The sequence below is a fragment of the Pistacia vera genome, unplaced genomic scaffold (genome assembly GCF_008641045.1).
Source record: "Pistacia vera cultivar Batoury unplaced genomic scaffold, PisVer_v2 Contig546, whole genome shotgun sequence".
NCBI classification, from domain to species: Eukaryota; Viridiplantae; Streptophyta; class Magnoliopsida; order Sapindales; family Anacardiaceae; genus Pistacia; species Pistacia vera.
In genome coordinates, this window is record NW_022196386.1 from 93,624 (window position 1) to 113,532 (window position 19,909).

General features: G+C 35.2%; 5 protein-coding genes across 5 annotated transcripts; 3 read left to right on the plus strand and 2 right to left on the minus strand.

Annotated features, from left to right (window-relative positions):
* Positions 1 to 688: 688 nt before the first annotated feature.
* Positions 689 to 1,690, plus strand: LOC116107697 (zinc finger BED domain-containing protein RICESLEEPER 2-like). The gene is made up of 2 exons (XM_031393987.1): positions 689 to 764; positions 1,407 to 1,690. Exons 1-2 carry the CDS (start codon positions 689 to 691, stop codon positions 1,688 to 1,690), a joined length of 360 nt encoding a protein of 119 aa, XP_031249847.1.
* Positions 1,691 to 10,439: 8,749 nt separating this feature from the next.
* Positions 10,440 to 10,748, plus strand: LOC116107695 (60S ribosomal protein L6, mitochondrial-like). The gene has a single exon (XM_031393986.1). It carries the CDS (start codon positions 10,440 to 10,442, stop codon positions 10,746 to 10,748), a length of 309 nt encoding a protein of 102 aa, XP_031249846.1.
* A 1,013-nt stretch (positions 10,749 to 11,761) lies between these two features.
* Positions 11,762 to 12,552, minus strand: LOC116107698 (metalloendoproteinase 1-like). Its single transcript, XM_031393988.1, is given in 2 exon segments — positions 11,762 to 12,429; positions 12,432 to 12,552. Coding segments are annotated over 2 exon segments (789 nt in total).
* A 2,852-nt stretch (positions 12,553 to 15,404) lies between these two features.
* On the minus strand, positions 15,405 to 16,411 carry LOC116107699 (metalloendoproteinase 3-MMP-like). The gene is given in 2 exon segments (XM_031393989.1): positions 15,405 to 16,223; positions 16,349 to 16,411. Coding segments are annotated over 2 exon segments (882 nt in total).
* Positions 16,412 to 18,036: 1,625 nt separating this feature from the next.
* LOC116107700 lies at positions 18,037 to 19,909 on the plus strand. Its single transcript, XM_031393990.1, has 3 exons — positions 18,037 to 18,645; positions 18,812 to 19,081; positions 19,418 to 19,909. Exons 1-3 carry the CDS (start codon positions 18,037 to 18,039, stop codon positions 19,907 to 19,909), a joined length of 1,371 nt encoding a protein of 456 aa, XP_031249850.1.

Sequence of the window (19,909 nt, forward strand, 5' to 3'; positions counted from 1 at the left end):
TTCTTCTACTTTAATAGGTTGAAAAGCATTCAATTACATATATAGTTGCTTGATTTTTATATTTCATACTAATACTAATAGTTGCTTTATTCTTCCATTATAGGTATGGAAGGCTCATCTAGTAGCCGACCCTTATTGATTAACTCAAATTCGCTAGTTCAAACCCTAACAAGTACTCCAGATCCAACTATAAGTGCAACTTGTGGTACTAGTCCGGTTGTTCAAGAAGAAAATGATGATATTAATAACCCATTCCAAAGGAAGAAAAGAGCGAAGACATCTCCTGTTTGGGCAGAATTTAGAGAGGTTCTTCAACCCGACAATACGAAGAAGGCAAAATGCATCCATTCTACGGCCAAATTGTCCATTAATGCAACTAGAAGCACTACTCAATTGCTAGACATTTGAAGGGGTGTCTACGGTGAAGGATTTTTAATAATCAGCAACAACAGTTGAACTTTCCAGTTACAAATGCAATGGCGGCAGGTAGTTCACTGCCTTCTCTTATAGGTGGGAAGTTTAAGATAGCTCGGATGAGGGAACTAGTAGCGCAATGGGTGTTTTGCATGATCACCCATTCAGAGTTGTCGAGCAAGAGGGTTTTAATAATTTGCTAAAATATAAGACGCCTGGTTGGGAAAAAATATCACACTTCACAAGTAAAAATGATTGTTAGAAGGTGTATGAAATGGAAAAGAAGAGGTTGAAGGTTGTTTTGAAGAATATTGATAGAGTTAGTTTGACTACTGATCTGCGGAATTCAAGTAATCAAAAACCTGAGTACATGGTTGTGATGGGGCATTGGATAGATACTAGTTGGAGGTTGAAAAAACATGTGCTCAATTTTGTTTGTTTATCGCCTCCTCGCGGTGGTGTCTAGATTGCTGATAGCATGTTTAACTATTTGCGCGAATGGGGAATTGAGAACAAAGTCTTCACGATATCAGTTGATAATGTGTCCACTAATGACATGGCAATCAAGGTTCTGAAGGAAATTTTTTCTATAACCAAGAAGCTTCTTTGTAGGGGAAAGTTGTTTCATGTAAGGTGTTGCACCTACATATTAAATATAATGGTGCAAGGTCTTAATCAGATTAGGCACATTATCAAAAACGTCTATGATAGTGTCTACTACATCAATCAATTGGAGAGTAGACTAAAAATCTTTTCAGAAATTGTGCGACAATTGTATTTGCCTCACAGAAAGTTGATGTTGGATTGTAAAACGAGGTGGAACTCAACTTATGAAATGTTGGCAACTGCACTAAAATTCCAAAGGGTGTTTCCAAGATACTTTGAAAGAGACCAACGTTTCACTTCTTGTCCCTTTGATGAAGATTAGGATAAAATAGAGAGAGTTTGTGAAATTTTGAAAGTTTTCAATGTTGCCACTAACATCATTTCAGGGTCTGAATATCCAACATCAAATATATTTCTTGCAGAGCTTTGTAAGGTGAAAGTTTTGTTGGATAAACATGCTAAGGATGAAAATGAATTTGTGAAGACCATGGTGAGGAAGATGAAAGGGAAATTTGATAAATATTGGGGAGAGTGCAATTTGTTGATGTTTATAGCTGCTGTTCTGGACCCTAGGTGCAAAATGAGAGTGTTGGACTATGCTTTCCCCAAGATTTATGGTGATCTTGAAGCACGAGCTCATTTTACAACAATTCGGGATGCCTTGTACTAGTTGTACAGGGAATATGTGGCCGACAGTCAATCATCTGTCATTCGACGTATGCCCGCAACCAGGCAGGTTAGGGGGAGTAGGAGTGGGAGTGGGAGTGGGAATAGGAGTAGGAGTAGGAGTAGGAGTAGGAGTGGGACGAATACGGATGATGACTCTTCTAGTTGGTCAGATATAATGAATTATATGGGGGTAACTGAAATTGTTGCCCCGAAAAAATCGGAGCTAGATTCCTATTTGGAAGAGCCATGTTATAAGTGTCAAGTGGATCATGAGGTGTTCGATGCTTTAAAGTGGTGGCAAGCAAATAGTTTGAAATATCCAGTGTTATGTAAGGTGGTTCATGATATACTTGTCATTTCTATTACCACAGTGGCTTCGGAAGCTACCTTTAGTGCGGGAAGTAGAGTTATTGACAATTACCGATCTCGATGTCTCTAGACACAGTGCAAGCACTACTATTTGGAGGTGATTGGTGTCTCAATCTCTTCAGACTAAAGAAGTTGACTAGGTAAGTTCAATTAACCCTTAAATTATTATTGTTCTATGTCTCGTTTATTTAGAATATACTTTTCTTTACTCTAACTTAAACTTTCTAATTTTTTCCTATATGTGTTTTAGACGGATGAGGAACCATTAGAGATTATCCTTCCTATCTATTCATCTGAAGGGATTGAGTAGATTGTTTGACCCTCCAACATATATCCGCAGGTTTGTAAATATATAGTTTTTTTTAGTGCTTCACCTGTCATTAAAGGTTTTATTAGTTTATTGATTTGTTTGTTTTCATGGTGAATTGCAAGTAATGTTAGAAGTGCACCAGGAGAGAAAAACCCAAAGCCTCCCAAAGTAGAAGAAAGGCACCAAAGCCACCCAAAGCTAGGCCTCTCACCTGAAAATATTGTAAATGCAAAGTGTAAATACAAAGTGTAAATACAAAGGAAGCAAATAGTTTGCAAATCAAATGTTTGCAATTCACCTTTAAAACAATTCACCATTCACCAAATCAAAATCAACACAACAATCACCATTCACCAAATCAAAATAAACACAGCAATATCACAATATCCCTCATAACAACAATCACCATTCACCACTAAATCATCATAGCAATTCTCGCTTTAGTTTTCTGCTCTTTTGTCTTTATATGTAGTTTCATGGAGTATACTTTTGTGTTTGTATATAGCTTCATGGAGTGTACTTGTAACGCCCACATCAAGGTACGTAGCCTTATTTATGCGCTAATACCCGTAGTTGAATTTTATTAAAGTTATCTTGAACAAGTGTGAAGAAAATTCTCTAAAATTTCATTAGGGGTAAAATGGTCTTTTCACTCATAATTAGTTGAAAAAGTGGGGAGTGAAAAGAAATAGAATAACATGGAGAAGATAATAAAAATGAGGGCATTCTTGTAATTGACTAAAGGACATAGATGAAATTTCATAGAAAGTGCAAGGGTAAAATGGGAATCTAAATATATATTATTTTATGATATTAAAAGTTGAAGAAGAGAAACCCTAGCCACTCTACCCTTCATTCAAGCCATTCTCTACCCAAATTCTCTCAAATTTCTTCATTAAATTTCCAAAGAAATTCATAGGATTTTGACTAACTTTTGATAGCTTTTCAATCTTAAGCATCCAAAGGTAAGATTCTTGCACCAAGAAGTGAGATTAAATATTAAAGTTTTGAATTCTTATGGTTGTATATGCTTAGGGTTTGAGAAGGACGGAATTCTACCAAAGAGAGAGTATAGTGTTGGAGTTGCTCAAATTCAAGGTATGTAAACCTAATTTGAACCTTAATTTAAGCAAGACTTTGTTGAATGAATTTTTTGTGCAAGTTTGTATGTGATGGTATGAGAGAATTATGGGCTGTTTTTTTATGTTTATTGATGTATAAATTCTAGCCATGAGAAGTAGTGTATGGTTATGTGATGATTTGGTGAAGTTGTGGAAGATTTTGTGTTGAGATTTTTGGAGTGTAGAGAAGTGATAAATTCAGCCAGGTTTGATACTCAATTCAGTGACTTTTTGGCTCACAATTTGGTTGAATTAGAGAGTTGTAGAAGTGTAGCCAATATGGTAGTAGCATGTGCATATGAATTGTTTGATGAAAATCCTAAGAGAAAACATGTTACCATGGTTGCCCTGTCAAATCTGTGACCTTCTGAGTGATTTTTGAGCATCTTACCCATCAAAATGGGTTAAGACCTAAACATAAAGGTTGTAGCCCTTTCTCTAAGCTTTAAAATGAGACTAAGATCATAGCAATTTGACATGTATGACTCGAGATATGCCTTCTTGAATATGACTTGCGCAGAATGACTACCTCAAAAGTACCTCCAATTTATTAGTTATTTTTAGTCTAATAATCTATGATTGATTTCAAGTATGGGAATGTTGTTGGTAGAGAATACTAGTTCCATAATGATATCTTTATATGCCATAATGCATTCTCACATTGGAGCACTTGCATTTAGAAAGAATAGCAAAGAATGAGCATATTTCCATGCACATATACATATATGAGAACATTAAAGAACAAAGAGAAAGAGAGTTTGGATGAATTGTAGAGAATTTCTTTTATACATGTATATACTTATATATGAAGAATTGTTGATGGAATGATATTGAATGATGGTTAGAAATTATCCATGAGAAGTAGTGTTTGTGTACTTGATGTTTGATGAGAGTTTGGATGAATTATGGAAAAATTGGAGTAGAATTCATGGAGTGTGAATCCTGAACAGGTTTGATGTTAATCTTGGTGTGTTTTATTCCAAATTTTGGCGGCTTAGAAGAGAGGTAGAAATGTAGCCAATTAGAGTTGATGTGTGCATATAAATTGTTTGATGAAATGTCAAAGAGAAGTGCATACATGATTATGATTATTTGATATCTTGAGATGAGTTGGTAGATGGTAGAGAATGTTATTTTCACATTCCATATTGCATTATTGCATCCAAACATGTGAATTTAGAAAGAATAATAAGCATGAGCCCATATACATGCATACATACTCATAAGAGCATTAAAGAGCAATAATGAACATTAAAGTTAAAGAACAAATAGAAAGAAATGAGAAATATTAAAGAAGTTCAAATCTGAAATTTTATCTAAAGAAGTATAAAAAGATAAAAGAAAAGATGGTTGTTGCGATGGGGAACCCGTGAGTGACAAGAAGAAGAATATTCACACATGTACGTCGCCTTTAGTGAGCGGCCTAAGAAGAAGAAGAATGTGTACAGTCCATAAGAGTACATGTGGATGAGGACTGTACCCAGAAGAATATTTCTAATGCACGTCGTCTTTAGTGAGCAGCCTAAGAAGAAGAAGAATTTATACAGTCCGTAAGAGTACATATGGATGAGGACTGTACCCAGAAGAATATTCCTACATGCATGCCGCCTTTAGTGAGTGGCCTAAGCAGAAGAAGAATTTGTACAGTCCATAAGAGTGCATGTAGATGAGGACTGTACTCACTCACACGGCTAGGGTTTCGAATCCATGCCTTAACTGAGTCCGATCGGCAAAGAATAAGAAAGAAAAGAAAAGAAAAGAAAAGAATAAGAAAGAAAAGAATAGAAAGAAGAGAATAAGAATAGAAAGAAAAGAAGAGAATAAGAATAGAAAGAAAAGAAGAGAATAAGAAAGAAGAGAAGAGAAAAGAAGAGAAAAGAAAGAATAGAAAGAAAGAAAGAACATAAAAAAAAGAAAGAAACAATAGAGAAAGAATAGAAAGAAAGAAATACAGAGAAATGAAACAAAAAACAGAATAGAAAAACATAAAAGAAAATACACATTATATGCATTTGTGCATTTGCATCATACCTATGCATGATACCATGCCTATTATCACGGGTAGTGAGAAATTAGAAATAGAGAAAGAATAGAAAAAGAACAGAGAAAGAATAGAGAAAGAACAGAGAAGAATAGAGAGGTGTGATGTAAGGAAATAAATTCAGAATTTAAGCAACGGAGAGAGAAGAGTAGCATAGCGGGTTTACTTACTGAGCAATTAGTGCTCACCCCGGTGTTTTCAATGTTTTTGCAGGTAATAGGAGAGATGCGGTCACTTGGAACGTCATGCAGCGGAAGGGTTGGGCAACACTGTCGAGTTGATGTTTTGTGACTTTATTATATTTTATAAAGATTTTTATTTAAAGAAAAATTAGTTATAGGCCCATTATTTTATACTCATCTACATGTATATTTTCTTATATATATTTTGCAAGTTTTACTGTTATTTTCCGAGTATTCTAGCTAGAGAGTGAGTATTACAGTACTTTTGTGTTTGTATATAGCTTCGTGTGTTTGGACATGGCACATAGCTTCATGGAGTGTACTTTTGTGTTTGTATATAGCTTCATGTGTTTGTACAGAGCTTCATGGAGTGTATTGTCTAGTGTCTACCCTTTTGTAGTTGTACACTTGTACTTGTGTTTATGCAAGAAATGCATATTACATATTTACATCAAACAAATATATCAAACAATTGTAATGCATATTTCATCCAATAACTTTAAACTTGTCATTTCATTGTTGTTTTGGAAGATTATTGGTGTTGGAAATGGAAGATTGTGTTGAATTATGGGCGAGTTTTGCCTTCAGAGTTGCAGCTTCTTTCTAGTTCACGAGTAGCCATCGAGCTCGAGCTTGAGTGCACCTTAAGACTTGTGAGCTCGAGCTCGAACACTAATATTCAAGCTCGGCTCAAACTCGAGCTTGTCATTGTTCATCACGAACCAAGCTTGAGTATCGAAATACTCGGCTCGTATCATATCGTGTACATCCCTACTCTTAGGCAACTTCTCCTTCTCTTTTTCTTGCTGAATTAAGAATGCTTCTTGCTTAGGACGGAAATGAAAGAAGCAAGGATTAATATCGGGACTTTCGTGAATTTTCCTAAGGTTAGCTAAAGTGGAAGGTTGTTAGTTCATAACCACCTGGGCTGAAGTTGAAAGCTGGATGAGCAATATCCCCAAACGAATATTATTGTAACTTCTTTTTTCCACCAATTTGAAATTAATTTGTAAGTCAATCTAATAAATCATTTGTTTTTCCAACATTGGAATTTCCTAGTTGCTCACAATGAAAATTAATGAGTGACAACTGAAAATTAAGATAGGATTGAAATTAAGAATTGAATGATGTAGGATTGAAATTGAGTGAAAGTAAAAGATGCAACATTGTCAACTTTAAATACTAATTTTTGCAGATTAATAGAAATATTATATTATATCGTGTACGTTTCGTGCACATTTTGCGTCGCTCTAAAAAAAACTGCATTATTTGATACATATCAAATTTAGTTATATAATTTCTTAATCTTTCAACAGATTTAACCCATATATAATCTTACGACCTTATAACTTCTCCAAATTTCTTTCATTTTCTAAAGAAATATTGCAGCAATTTACAAATGGCAAGGGTATAATATACATTGATGAAGTTATTAAGAAGAAACAAGGAAAGAAGTCCAAATGATGGTTGAGGTACCAGGTTCTTATTTGCAAAATGTTTTTGCATCTTTATATAGATGATTTAGCAATACCATATTTTGTGAAACTAAATTCATTCTCGGCTTAAATTAGAGCATCTTCAAGACTTTTAGGTATTTGACAATCTAAATAGCTTCGCAATATATGGATTCTGTTTTCTGTAAGTCAGCCAAAACTGTGCATCTTTCCAAGGCTTTATTATTACAGTGTTGGCTCAAACTTTTGAAACTGAAAATTTCTTTAGACGAACTTGAAGCAGGTTTTAGTGATTGCATTTATCTTGTGTAAGCTACTTGTCCAACACTGGCTTGGTTCACAAGACTTTGTGTGGTCAATCTTCTAGTGACACACTGTTTTATAACTTCACCCAACTGAAAGTTTCCCAAACCAAAAAATAAAGCAATTTTGGTTGGTGATAAAAATTATATGGGCAATTAGCAAACGCATTTCCTTTACTTGATTTTCTATATGATACTAAGAAGCCCCATTTGGCCATTCGTAACAAATCACCCAGATAAGTAAAGTTTCATATTAAGTAATCGTAATGTGTATCACTCAAAAAAATAAAATATAAAAAAAATCATGAACCAACAATCTTTTATAAAATATTGTCTTTTGGATATTAAAGACAATATTTATGTGCACTCACCGTAGAAAATTTTAAGGATAAACTAAGTGATTTTGCATAAGAGAGCCTCACAGCCATACAGTTCATAAGTAAAATGTTTGTGTAGCTTCCAATAATATGATTCTTCCCGAACAATAGATGACATCATTTCAACATTGGCCTTTCAAGATTTCGACATTTATCCATACGCAGTTCTACAGGATTAAACACTTGCAGTAAAAGTATTTCAGACCTGGTGCAAATATCACAGCCTTTATATTCTTTGTAGGATCTTTACGACAACCGTTATAGTTCAAATTGGGTATGGTCAAGTTAACAAGCTTTGGTGAAGAAATATCCAAGACTGCTAGGAAACCCGTCATGAAAAACCGAAATAAGAGCAAGTTTCTAGATTTACCAAATCGGAAATGAGATTATAAATGTGTTTTTTGTTTGAACTGATAAAAATATGAGAGTTCTATCGTTTTCAACAAGGCGATTCAGGGAGAGTTTCCTGCATAGAGGATGCGGCAATGAGCGAGCTTGAGCGTCCTCAAGTTCTAAAATTGAACCAGGATTGGATAATAACTGAAAAGATCAATTTCTAACTCTTCAAGGTCGTGTGATTTGGCATATTCTAACGCATGGAAATAGACTCTTCTCCCCTGACCATTGTACCACTCTCCTTCCTGACAAAATCTCAGTTTAAAGAGTTTAAAGGGCTTGTGGTGATGCGAAACATGGAGGACGGATTCATTAAAGCAAACCCTAGTTTCGGTTTTGAAGTCGAAATTTAGACTATGAATGTATGTCAAGAGATATTTCCTTTTGTTTTTACAAGATCACAGATCTTGACGGCGTATTTGATAATCATCAAAGAGAGAATATAATGGACTAAAGGGTCTGGCAAATAACTGAGCCTGTCGATCTCCATTTGATCGCCAACCTTCCTTTTTTATGCTGTTTACCTTATCTGCAGCTTCAAATGGTTAGATTTCATAGGACTAATGGTACAAAACAACTATGGCTCTACGGTCTCTCACTGATTTTAATGCTTTTTACTGTTAATGTGCATGGTTGAGAAAGGATGTAAGAGTCATCATTTTTCATTTTGTTGAAGGAAATTACTCTGATTTTAGCCCCAAAAAAATATATATATATTATGTTCGTTTACATGACAAAATGGGACAAGAAGGATTAACTTTACCCTGTCCATTCCCTTTATGCTTAAATAGTTGCCAAATTTTGCATTCCACCTTCAATGTTTCGTCCGTTTAATTTCATCAGAGAATTAATATCCCAAAATAGGTTTGTGCCCTTTAAATTTACTTCAATTTTAGAAAAAAAATTTACCGGTTACGGTACCCACAAGGCCACAGCCGGAACCGACTTGACACATTTATTTATTATTATATGCAACAAATAATAAAACTATCTGGTTCCACCCTTTTAAAAACTATTACTTTGGTCCCAATCACAAAAAGTCACTCTTTTAGTCTTTAATCTTTTTCATTGAGTTGTTTTTGCCTTTTGCTCTTAGGACTAAAGTGTTAGTTTATGGAATTTTGGGACCCGTATCGTCAAAGGTTAGGGACAATTATGTTATAACCCAAAAACAGAGAGTTACCTAAGTTAGAACTTCACTCGTGTGACTTACAACTTCACTTGAGTTCGTGAGTTCCAAATTTAACTTTCAACGAAGAACAAACTCTCTAATCGCAACCTTTGTGTATCTATCGTTAGTTCACAATCCAACTCTTTGGCGTAACACCGTCGGATTTTCTGGTATTAATTTATGCATGTTGCTGATACAGACATTTGTCCTGATTATAACGATATCCGAGGTTGGTCATCAGGCGTTTGACATTATGCCTCATGGACAATATAGCTTTTTTTTTTTTAAAGGTTCTGGCATTAATGGGTTCCCACACATTCCTGAGTTTGTTTTTTGTAATTTTCTTTTATTGTGTATTCTTGTTTTCTATGAATTCTGTGTTGGGTAAGTTTCTTAGAAATTGACTTTGATGTGATATAGATAAAACAACAGAGATTGCACTTCAATAATGAGTGATTGATATGCTATTTTTTAGTTAAATAGCTTGAAACATTATTGCTTTGCCTTTTAGTCAATGGGTTCTTGGGAAGTAATGTTTTAAGTGATCAAAATGTGAATTTTGCATCTCCTGAGTGAATTTGGTTGCCTAGTGAGCTTGAGGCTAATTTGAGAATTGGGTTTTTTGTCCTTGTGGCTTGTAGAGGCTAAAAAGTAGTAACTTAAATTTTGGTAAGTTGGTTAGGAGGTCAGTCTTGTAACTTTAAATTGCATATGATTCCAGTTTTGCTAGTGATTGGGTCTTAGTATTAGTTCCTACTGCATGAAACACAACTGTGCGCTAATCTCAATTGCATATGATAGTGTATAAATGTTAAGCATTTGATGCTTTCGCTGTGCTTAAGTTGAAATGAAAATCTTTTGTTTTTCCAACATTGGAACTTCCTAGTTGCGCACAATGAATTTTAATGGGTGAGAACTGAAAATAGTACCTCTTTCTTGGGTTTTATTTTTCTGATTAGAAATGTTTGTAATGCCTTCTCTATGTTTGATTTCAAGGCAATTATGTGATTAACTAGCTTAAACTGTGATGGAAGCCAAAAATTTTCACTTTCTGAAGATTGTAGGTGTTGAGTACAAAGCCAGAGCTGAAACAGATGGTTGTCTCTTATTTCTGAAATTGGGGTACAGTCATGAGGTTGAACTCACTGTTCCTCCTGCTGTCCGTGTTTTCTGCTTCAAAAACAATATAGTTTGCTGCACTGGAATTGACAAGCAAAGGGTGCACCAGTTTGCTGCTTCTGTTCGTAGTTGCAAGCCTCCTGAAGGTTACAAAGGCAAGGGTATAATTTACATTGATGAAGTTATCAAGAAGAAACAGGGAAAGAAGTCCAAATGATGGTCGAGGTGTCAGGTTCTGGTTTGCAAAATGTTTTGCTTCTTTATATAGATGTGTTAGCAATGCCATGATCTGTGAAAATAAATTCATTCTCTGCTTAAATTAGAGCATCTTCAGGACTTTTAGGCATTTGATCATCTAAAGAGCTTCACAATATATGAATTCTTATTTCCATAAGTCAACCGAAACTACTCATGTTTCGAAGGCTTCATTAATACAGTGTTGACTCGAACTTCTGCATTGAAAATTTCTTTAGACGAATTTGAAGCAGGTTTTAATGTCGTCATTTATCTGGTGTAAGCTACTTATCCAATATTCACTTCACAAGACTTGGTGTGGTCATTCTTCATTTTGATAGACTTATTTTTTTATTTTTTATGATGCCCATTTAGCCATTAGTAACAAATCGCCCAGACAAAGAAAGTATCATATTAAGTACTAGAGAATGTAAACTTTGATCATATGAAAAACATTAAATTTCATATCGGCAGAAGATAAAAGATAAATTAAACTTAAATTCGAACAATCCCCTTTCTCCTTTGATTATACTACATGTACAAAGTTATATAGTCTTTCGTATGAAACGACTATGAAATGGTACAGAATGGATGAATTAGAATAAAAATTAAATTAAATAAATGAAGTTGAATAATATGCAGATCTCGTATATGCAGCACCACTCTTCACTTCTTGTTTCCTACTTTGATTTCGTTACGTACTGAACACAGAATCAAATCAGAGTCAATATAAAATTTACGCAGTTTCTCACACTTTATATTAGTCTTTTAAAATATTTTGCTGAACATAAGCTGGAATTAACTCAAAAAAGACTAATACAATTACAATTTATTTCAACAAGAGAATGGCACTGCCAAGAAAGAAACTTAAGTTCACTTTTTGGGTTAATCACGGATTATCCATCCGGCTGCAACCCATTTATTTACTTAATTTCTTCAGTACACATAGCTTTATAGTAATAACAGAAAACCTGTAGCTCTGTAAATATTAATTAGTTAAGAGTATAAAGCACGTATGCCATTGATGTCATCTTGGTTGAGCTCTCTCTTAACGGTTCCTGCTGGAATTTCTGAAAACATAATGGCATTACGATCCATACTGTGTCCAAGTCCAAGAAGGTGGCCTATTTCATGCACTGCCACCGATTCCAAATCCACTTGGTTTGTGTTTGGATTAGTGCTCCAGCTCTCATCAGCATCATAGTGAAACAAACCAATTTCGGGTTGAAAAGCATGAGCCAGAACGTTGCCTGGACCATCAAATGGCGATCCATCTCCATGGTCACTTCTATAAAACCCTATTCGAAGATCAGCTTGTGCTCCTCCTGTTGCCTCCTCGAATGTGAACTGGGAAACATCCGCCCATTTTTGTAATGCTCGCGAGATGATTGACCTCAATTCTTCCAAGCCAATCACTGGGATGGCGGAAGGAAAACTATAGGTTAGATGAGTCTTGTCACTAGGCCACTTTGGCATTCCCTGAAAGAATGAATAATGAGCCACCATGTGGAAGTTATCAGACTTGTGGCCGTGTTTGTGTTCATTACCAGCTGTGTTAGTGTGATGAATAATATCAGGGTTTCCACACCTTTTGATCATCATCTCTTTGATGGTATCCGAGTCAAGAATCCCGGTGACTTTGAGATTGTAATTTTTCGGGTAGTTTTCAAGGCAGACTCTAAAAGATTAAGATTGATGTTATTTTGATCATCGTAATTCAAGTATCCAAACTGAATGATGTAGTGTATGGGCCAAAATTCGTATTGGGCCTGACGAGGTTTAATCATAACAGTAATAAGTGACGGCCCAGAGCGTTGGCTCAATCCCGATTGGACTCACGTTTAGAATACCTTGGGAACTATCTGGTCTATGAGTTGGGTCAACCCCCGAGTTAAGCTAAACTGGGTCCGGCCCATTCGCCCGTAGCTATTTATAACAAGGATTAGAATCCTAACCAAATTCCTCTTCTGACAAGGTCACGTATCTCACCCAAAGAGGAAAGCCTTGATAGACAAAGGCAAATAATCTAATCTCTTTCCGAAAAGAGAGTTCCCCTACCAACTAAGACTCAAGAGTCTTACTAGGATTCGAGCCCCTGCGGTTCACTATATAAGCTGAGGCCAGTTCCCTCATCAGGGGAGAGAAAAGACCACCATTAAGCCCTGATTCTCCTATCGCCAAACCCCTGATCTACTTCAATCCTCTCGCATCAGCTGAACTCCCTCAGAGACGCAAGGAGACACCCTGCAGGTCCATCAACGTTGTCAGTGGCTCTCTTCACAAGATTCAATCTTCAATTCAATTGTAAATTTTAACGTTTACAAATAGCGTTTGAAGTCTTGGAGGCCTTTCACAGTCTGACCCTTATAAAACCCCTCTAGATTTTGAAAGAATTTGGAAGAATCGCCATCATCCTTTAAGAAAAGACTTTGGGTCAATTTGAAAGTTAATTAAGGATTTAATGATGGCAATAAAATGAATAAATATCACAATACTGTATTTGGTTTTCTTGAGCTTGATTTAAAAAAAAAAAAAAAAAAAAAAAAGGTGTGTTTCTTTTTTAATTTATTTTATTCAATCTAACATATATGACATGTTTTTTCATTGACACATCATTCATCTATATTTATTGAGTATTTAATGAATTATTTTTTTTTTTTTTTTTTTTTTTTTTTTTTTTTTTTTTTTTTTTTTTTTTTTTTTTTTTTTTTTTTTTTTTTCACTTTAGGATGTATGAGTTTATATGAAAAAGTTTATACATTTAGTATTAATAGAAAAAAAAAATTATAAATGATATCGATGACTATAGTTAAGCCCTGGCAACTATTTGAATCCACAAATATTTGTCATTTAAGTTTTTATGCTTACCATCATCTGAAACTTGGTAAATAATCATGTTAAATCCAAAATGAAATCTCCTCGAGGAGTGAATTTTTCTACTAGCTATATGGGAAACTAACATTTGCTAACACAGTGTCCAAATATAGCTGAGAATTGCAGTGTCATTTTGACTGCTTATTTCAGGATTTTCATTTTAAATAGGTCATAATAATATCGATCACTCATAAAAAGATATCTAAATATCTAGAAATCTACAAAGACTTAGAAAACTCTTGCATATAAGGCTCGTATATATTTATCAATCAACTGCATGCTTGTGGAAATTGTTCATAAATTATTGGAGTGAGTAACTCTCATGGTTTGGAATATAGTTGAGATGGGATCGATAACTATTAATGCATGGGGACGATTGTTTGTTTTTATTCAATAATTTGTTAAAAATTAAATATAAAAAGAGTCTGATCATCTCCATTAATCTTTGGAACAAATAGCCACGATAAATAGCAATCAAATTAAACATACTTTAATAAATTATAGAGCAAATTAAAAAACATGAGCAGAAAAGTCTTCGAAAAATTGGAAGTGTATTTTGTGATTAATAAGTCTTTTGAAAAATACTCTTGTATGGAAAAATATATTAGTCTTTTTAATGCATGGGAATATATACTTCATGTCTATATTCAATGTTGTTTCTTTCTAAATAGGGTTCATATTGATTTTTTCTTTGCTGAAATACTCCAAAAATTTATTGGACTCATGGAAAGTGCGTCAAAATCATGATTTGGAATACAGTTTGTGTCAGTTTGAAAGCGAATTAAAATTTAGGAATAATTGGTGGCGCAATTAATGTTTCGAGATAAATAAGTGTTGTCCCGTTACTATTTAGTTCTCTTGAGACCGATTTATTAAAAAATAAAACTCCATAAAAGTTCATCTTTTCCGTGTTTATGCTTGAAAGTACCTTTGAATATAGAATTATTAAACATAGAGAATACTTATGCGTAATTATTGTGAATTTGTTGATGAAAGTTTTATTAAATTGTTAGATTCTAACAAAAAAAAGGTTAGAATATATTCCATGATCAAGTGGAGAATATAACCCTTGGATGTCCATTGAATGTGAGTTTTATGTAGGAAAGTACCTTATAAAAGTTACAAATTTAGCTATTTGGCTTTCTGTGTATTTAACTAATTAAAATAAATAAGAGTATATAGATTTGTATTAGTGTCATGGTTTTAAAACCCAGATTAGAAAGAGTCCATAATTTGACTCATTGAATCACTAAAACATGTTTTAGTAATTAGACCGAATTGATCTGGAATTAAATTGGCAGGAATAGTATTGAATTGCAGTTCGACCACTAGGCCAGGTCAGAGAACCGGTTATTTAGATTTTGAATTTGAATGAATTTACTTTAGAAATTTATTAATTATAGTTTAAAATTTTTATTACATCATGCTGACATCAGCATGACATCACCTTTGCCACTCGCCAGTCAGAGTTAATATAAACTTTACACAGTTTCTCACACTTTATTTTAGTCTTTTAAAACATTCTGCCGAACATAAGCTGGAATTAACGTAAAAAAGACTCACAATTACCATTTATTTCAAAAAGAGAATGGCACTGCCAAGAAAGAAACTTACATCCACTTGTTGGGTTAATTACGGATTATCCATCCGGCTTCAACCTATTTATTACTTAATTTCTTCAGTAAATATAGCTTTATAGTAATAACAGAAAACCTGTAGTTATGTTCCTATTGGCGAAAGCCTCAGCTCTATAAATATTAATTAGTTAAGAGTATAAAGCACGTATGCCATTGATGTCATCTTGGTTGAGCTCTCTCTTAACGGTTCCTGCTGGAATTTCTGAAAACATAATGGCATTACGATCCATACTGTGTCCAAGTCCGAGAAGGTGCCCTATTTCATGCACTGCCACCGATTCCAAATCCAATTGGTTTGAGTTTGGATTAGTGCTCCAGCTCTCATCAGCATCATAGTGAAACAAACCAATTTTGGGTTGAAAAGCATGAACCAGAACGTTGCCTGGACCATCAAATGGCGATCCATCTCCATGGTCACTTCTATAAAACCCTATTTGAAGATCAGCTCGTGCTCCTCCTGTTGCCTCCTCGAATGTGAACTGGGAAACATCCGCCCATTTTTGAAATACTCGCGAGATGATTGACCTCAATTCTTCCAAGTCAATCACTGGGACGGCGGAAGGAAAACTATAGGTTAGATGAATCTTGTCACTAGGCCACTTTGGCATTCACTGAAAGAATGAATAATGAGCCACCATGTGGAAGTTATCAGACTTGTGGCCATGTTTGTGTTCATGACCAGCTGTGTTTGAACTAGTGTGATGAATAATATTAGGGTTTTCACACCTTTTGATCATCATCTCTTTGATGGTATCCGAGTCAAGAATCCCGATGACTTTGAGATTATAATTTTTCTGGTAGGTTTTCAAGGCAGACTCTAAAGGATCATCAAAATCATCAGTTTGATCATTGTAATTTAAGTATCCAAAACCAATGAGGTAGCGTTTGAGGTCTTGGATGCCTTTCACAGTTTGGCCCTTGTAAGACCCCTCAAGGTTTGGGAAGAACTTGGAATGTTAATATATGAAGCCCAAAACGTCAACGTTTTCTGCAGATGCGTACTTATCAAATACGCTGCCATTTCAATGCAAATGAGAGCTGATCTCAGCCTCTGAAATGAAGAAGATCTAACGGCCAGAATTAGCCCATGAAGTCCAACTAGATAAAGGAAGAGTTCTTCACAACAGTAACGCATTTTGCTTCTCTTCTCTTTGTGCAACAGATTAGTTTTTGCTCTTGTGGTTTTGAGTTTTTTGTCAATCTTGCTTTAAGTTGTGAATCTGTGTAATCTTAGGGTGAGGGTAGTGTTTCCTTCAAGATTAGAGAGACTGGGTCAGGTCCTCTCTAGGGATTCCAGTTTTGAGTGAGTTAAAGATTGATCGTTGGATGAATCTTTGAGAGTTGTTTTGTAATCTGTAATAACAGCTGATTCCTAGTACAGTAAGCCCTAAAAATTCCTAGAGCTCAACGTGGATGCAGTTTTTCCATTCTGGAAAGGTGAACCACGATAAATTTGGTGTTCTTGTGATTGGTTTGATCTTGATTCTTTGGTGTGTGTTATTTGTTGGTTTGTGCGTGTGATTAGCAGTGAATTGATTGTGGATTTACATAATAGTGGTATCAGAGCACGGTTAGTGTTGTCAATCCTTAGGGTATGCTTGGGAGTTTTATGGTAGCAGTTATGAGGGTAAACCATCATAGAGGTTTTGAGGGTAAACCACCGTAGTGGTTTTGAGGAGTTTTTAGTAGCAGTTTTTAAAACACCCAACCTGTACTTGGGAGTTTATTTTCCAATAGTTCTGACAGTTTTTTTAAATGATAAATTTACATATATACCCATAAAAATACCTCAATTTAAACATTTAAATAAAGAGAAGTATATATCAGTAAATTACAATGTTGTCTATCTTTCGCTTTCTTCACACGAACACAACCAAACAAAGTTAAAACACACTCTCTTTTGCTGAATTAATTTTGATACAAATAATGCCTACATTATTTGTTTTTATTTTCTTTCTCTCTAATCAAACAAGAGGACATTATTTGTCTATCTTTCGCTTTATTTTATTTGTTAAGGTTAAACGCCTTCTTGCTTCTAGGATTGTTAAGGATGAAGGAAATTTTGATGACTTGTAAAGGATGAAGACCTGGTAATTCTATTTTAAGTATCCAAAAAATCAGCATTGTACTTAACTACCCACCTTCCGAATTCTAGTTCCACATTTATCAATCAACACAGTCCCATGGTAACTGAAATGGGTTGAAGTCTGAGTTGGTTCTCGTTGAACTCTTGAGAAGACATTGTGGCTACCTAACTTTAAGTTTGATTGGCTGCATCAATGCTATAATTATGCACAATTGCTTTAGGTGGACTGCTCGAGCTTTGTGTGCAGCAAGAGATTTGTGTGTAGCAAAGGGATTATTACTGGATTGGGGTTTTTTTGAGATAAAATTTTTAAACCAGCCAAAGCACCCCGATTTGGGGTGTTTTATAAACCCCTCAAAAATACATTACACTGGTTTTGGGGGGTTTTTTAACCAGTCAAAACCAGCCCATTAAAAATCTGGCAAGTAATGGTTTTTAAACACTTCAAAACCAGTCTAATTAAAAATCCCCCAAAACCAATGAAAAAAAAACTCCCAAGCAAACCCTTAGGGTTTCTTGATTTCGAAATCTAGGGTTTGGTCATAAACTAGGGATTTCTTGATTAATAGGCTTGGGATTAGAAATTCTGTAAATTCGAGATATCAATTTGAGAAATGGTTTTTTCTAGGGTTCTATTTAGTAATCACCAAACACAAAAACAAGCGCATTCAATCATGAGTACAACTAGGGTTGAGATCACCCAATATAATGGGAAGATCGATTTTGGCAGTTGGAGGAAGAAGATGAAAGCTTTGTTGTCCCACAACAAAGTGTCTATCACGCTAGAGAAGGATTCCACCAAGTGGCCGGAGGAGAATCTAAAGAAGAAGGCCGAAGTGGATGAAGAGGCCTACAATTTAATCATCATGAACCTTACCGACAGTGTGCTGCATAAGGTCGATGGGTTTGAAACACCTATCGGCCTCTGGGTTAAGCTTGAATCTCTCTATTTTTTACAATCAGCTCCTCATCTAGCATACTTAAAAAGTGCACTTTTTTTGTATAAAATGGATAGTAATAAGACTGTTGAGGAGAACCTTGATGAGTTCTTGAAAATGACCCTGGTTCTCAAGGGCATTGATCAAGAACTCAATGACTCCAGCCTTGCCATGATTCTTTTAAATTCCTTTACTGATGAATGTCAGGTAGTAAATAACACTTTGCAGTACATTGGCACTGTACCTAGTGTAGATTTAATTGTTGCTGGGTTAAAAGCTAGGGAGTTAGTTCAGAAGAGGAGTGGTAATAGCCTATTTGTTAAGGGTAAGGGAGAAACTAGTCAGGTGGGTAGTAATCCTCATCGCGACAGTGGCCCTAGGAACAAAAAGAAGAGTAAACACACAAATAAATCCAAAGGGGAAACCCAGAAATGTTTCTATTGCAATAAGACTGGTCATCTAAAGAAAAACTATTTTGAGTGGAAACTATTTTGAGTGGATTAGGAAACAGAAACATTCCAACACTGAGAGCAATTTAGCCACCACCAAACATAGCATTGAAGAATCAGAGGTCCTAACAGTGTCTAAGGTTGATACTATAGGGGAATGGGTGGATTCTGGTTGCTCATTCCATATGAGTCCAAACAAAAATTGGTTCCAAGATTTTGAGCCAAATGACCTTGAGACTGTGTTTATGGGTAACAACAATGCATGTAAGGTTCAAGGGGTTGGTAGTATAACTTTGAGGCTGGATGATGGAAAACTAGTCAAACTAACTAAGGTTAGATATATTCCAGATCTTAAGAGAAATCTGATTTCACTAGGAACCCTGGATGAATCTAGGTGTTGTTATATGGCAGAAAATGGGTGCTTAAATGTCTATAAGGGTAACAGCATAGTATTTAGTAGGGTAAAGAGGAATGGGTTGTACATCTTAAGTAGGGCTCACTGTTCTTATTGTTTGCTTACTACAAATCTGACAGACACTAAAAAATGGCATTTAAGGTTAGGGCATATGAGCCAAAAAGGTCTAGATACTCTAAGTAAACAAGGGTTGTTTGGCAGGGATGTCATTAGTGATTTGAAGTTTTGTGAAACTTGTATAATGGGGAAGTAGCATAGGTTAAGTTTTCATAGAGGGACACACCAGGCCACTAATTGCTTAGAATACTTACATGCTAATCTTTGGGAGCCTGAAAAGATAAAATCTCATGGGGGCAGCATCTATTTCATGTCTATAGTGGATGACTACAGTAGGAAAGTTTGGGTATTTCTACTTAGATCTAAAAATGAGGCTTTAGAAAGGCTTAAGAGTTGGCAAACCCTTGTAAAGAATCAAGTGGACAAAAAAGTTAAAGCCCTTAGGACAGATAATGGGCTAAAGTTCTGCAACTCAGAGTTTGATAGGTACTGTAGTGATCAGGGTATTTTGAGACATAGAACAGTCAGGGGAACTCCTCAGCAAAATGGAGTAGCTGAGAGAATGAAAAGAACGTTGTTGGAAAAGATGAGATGCTTACTGTTCACATCAAGATTACCCAAGACTTTTTGGGGAGAAGCCCTCAACACTACAACATATTTAGTAACAAAAGCCCCTCTAGTGCAATAG

Excerpts from the sequence above, each read along its gene's own strand:
- LOC116107695 (XM_031393986.1), top strand. The coding sequence starts at position 10,440 with ATGGAAGCCAAAAATTTTCACTTTCTGAAGATTGTAGGTGTTGAGTAC.
- LOC116107700 (XM_031393990.1), top strand. The coding sequence starts at position 18,037 with ATGAGTACAACTAGGGTTGAGATCACCCAATATAATGGGAAGATCGAT. Across the intron at positions 18,646-18,811 it reads GTAAGGGAGAAACTAGTCAG|AAACATTCCAACACTGAGAG; the intron begins GTGGGTAGTAAT and ends ATTAGGAAACAG. Across the intron at positions 19,082-19,417 it reads AACTAGTCAAACTAACTAAG|CATAGGTTAAGTTTTCATAG; the intron begins GTTAGATATATT and ends ATGGGGAAGTAG.
- LOC116107697 (XM_031393987.1), top strand. The coding sequence starts at position 689 with ATGGAAAAGAAGAGGTTGAAGGTTGTTTTGAAGAATATTGATAGAGTT. Across the intron at positions 765-1,406 it reads TACTGATCTGCGGAATTCAA|GGTCTGAATATCCAACATCA; the intron begins GTAATCAAAAAC and ends ACATCATTTCAG.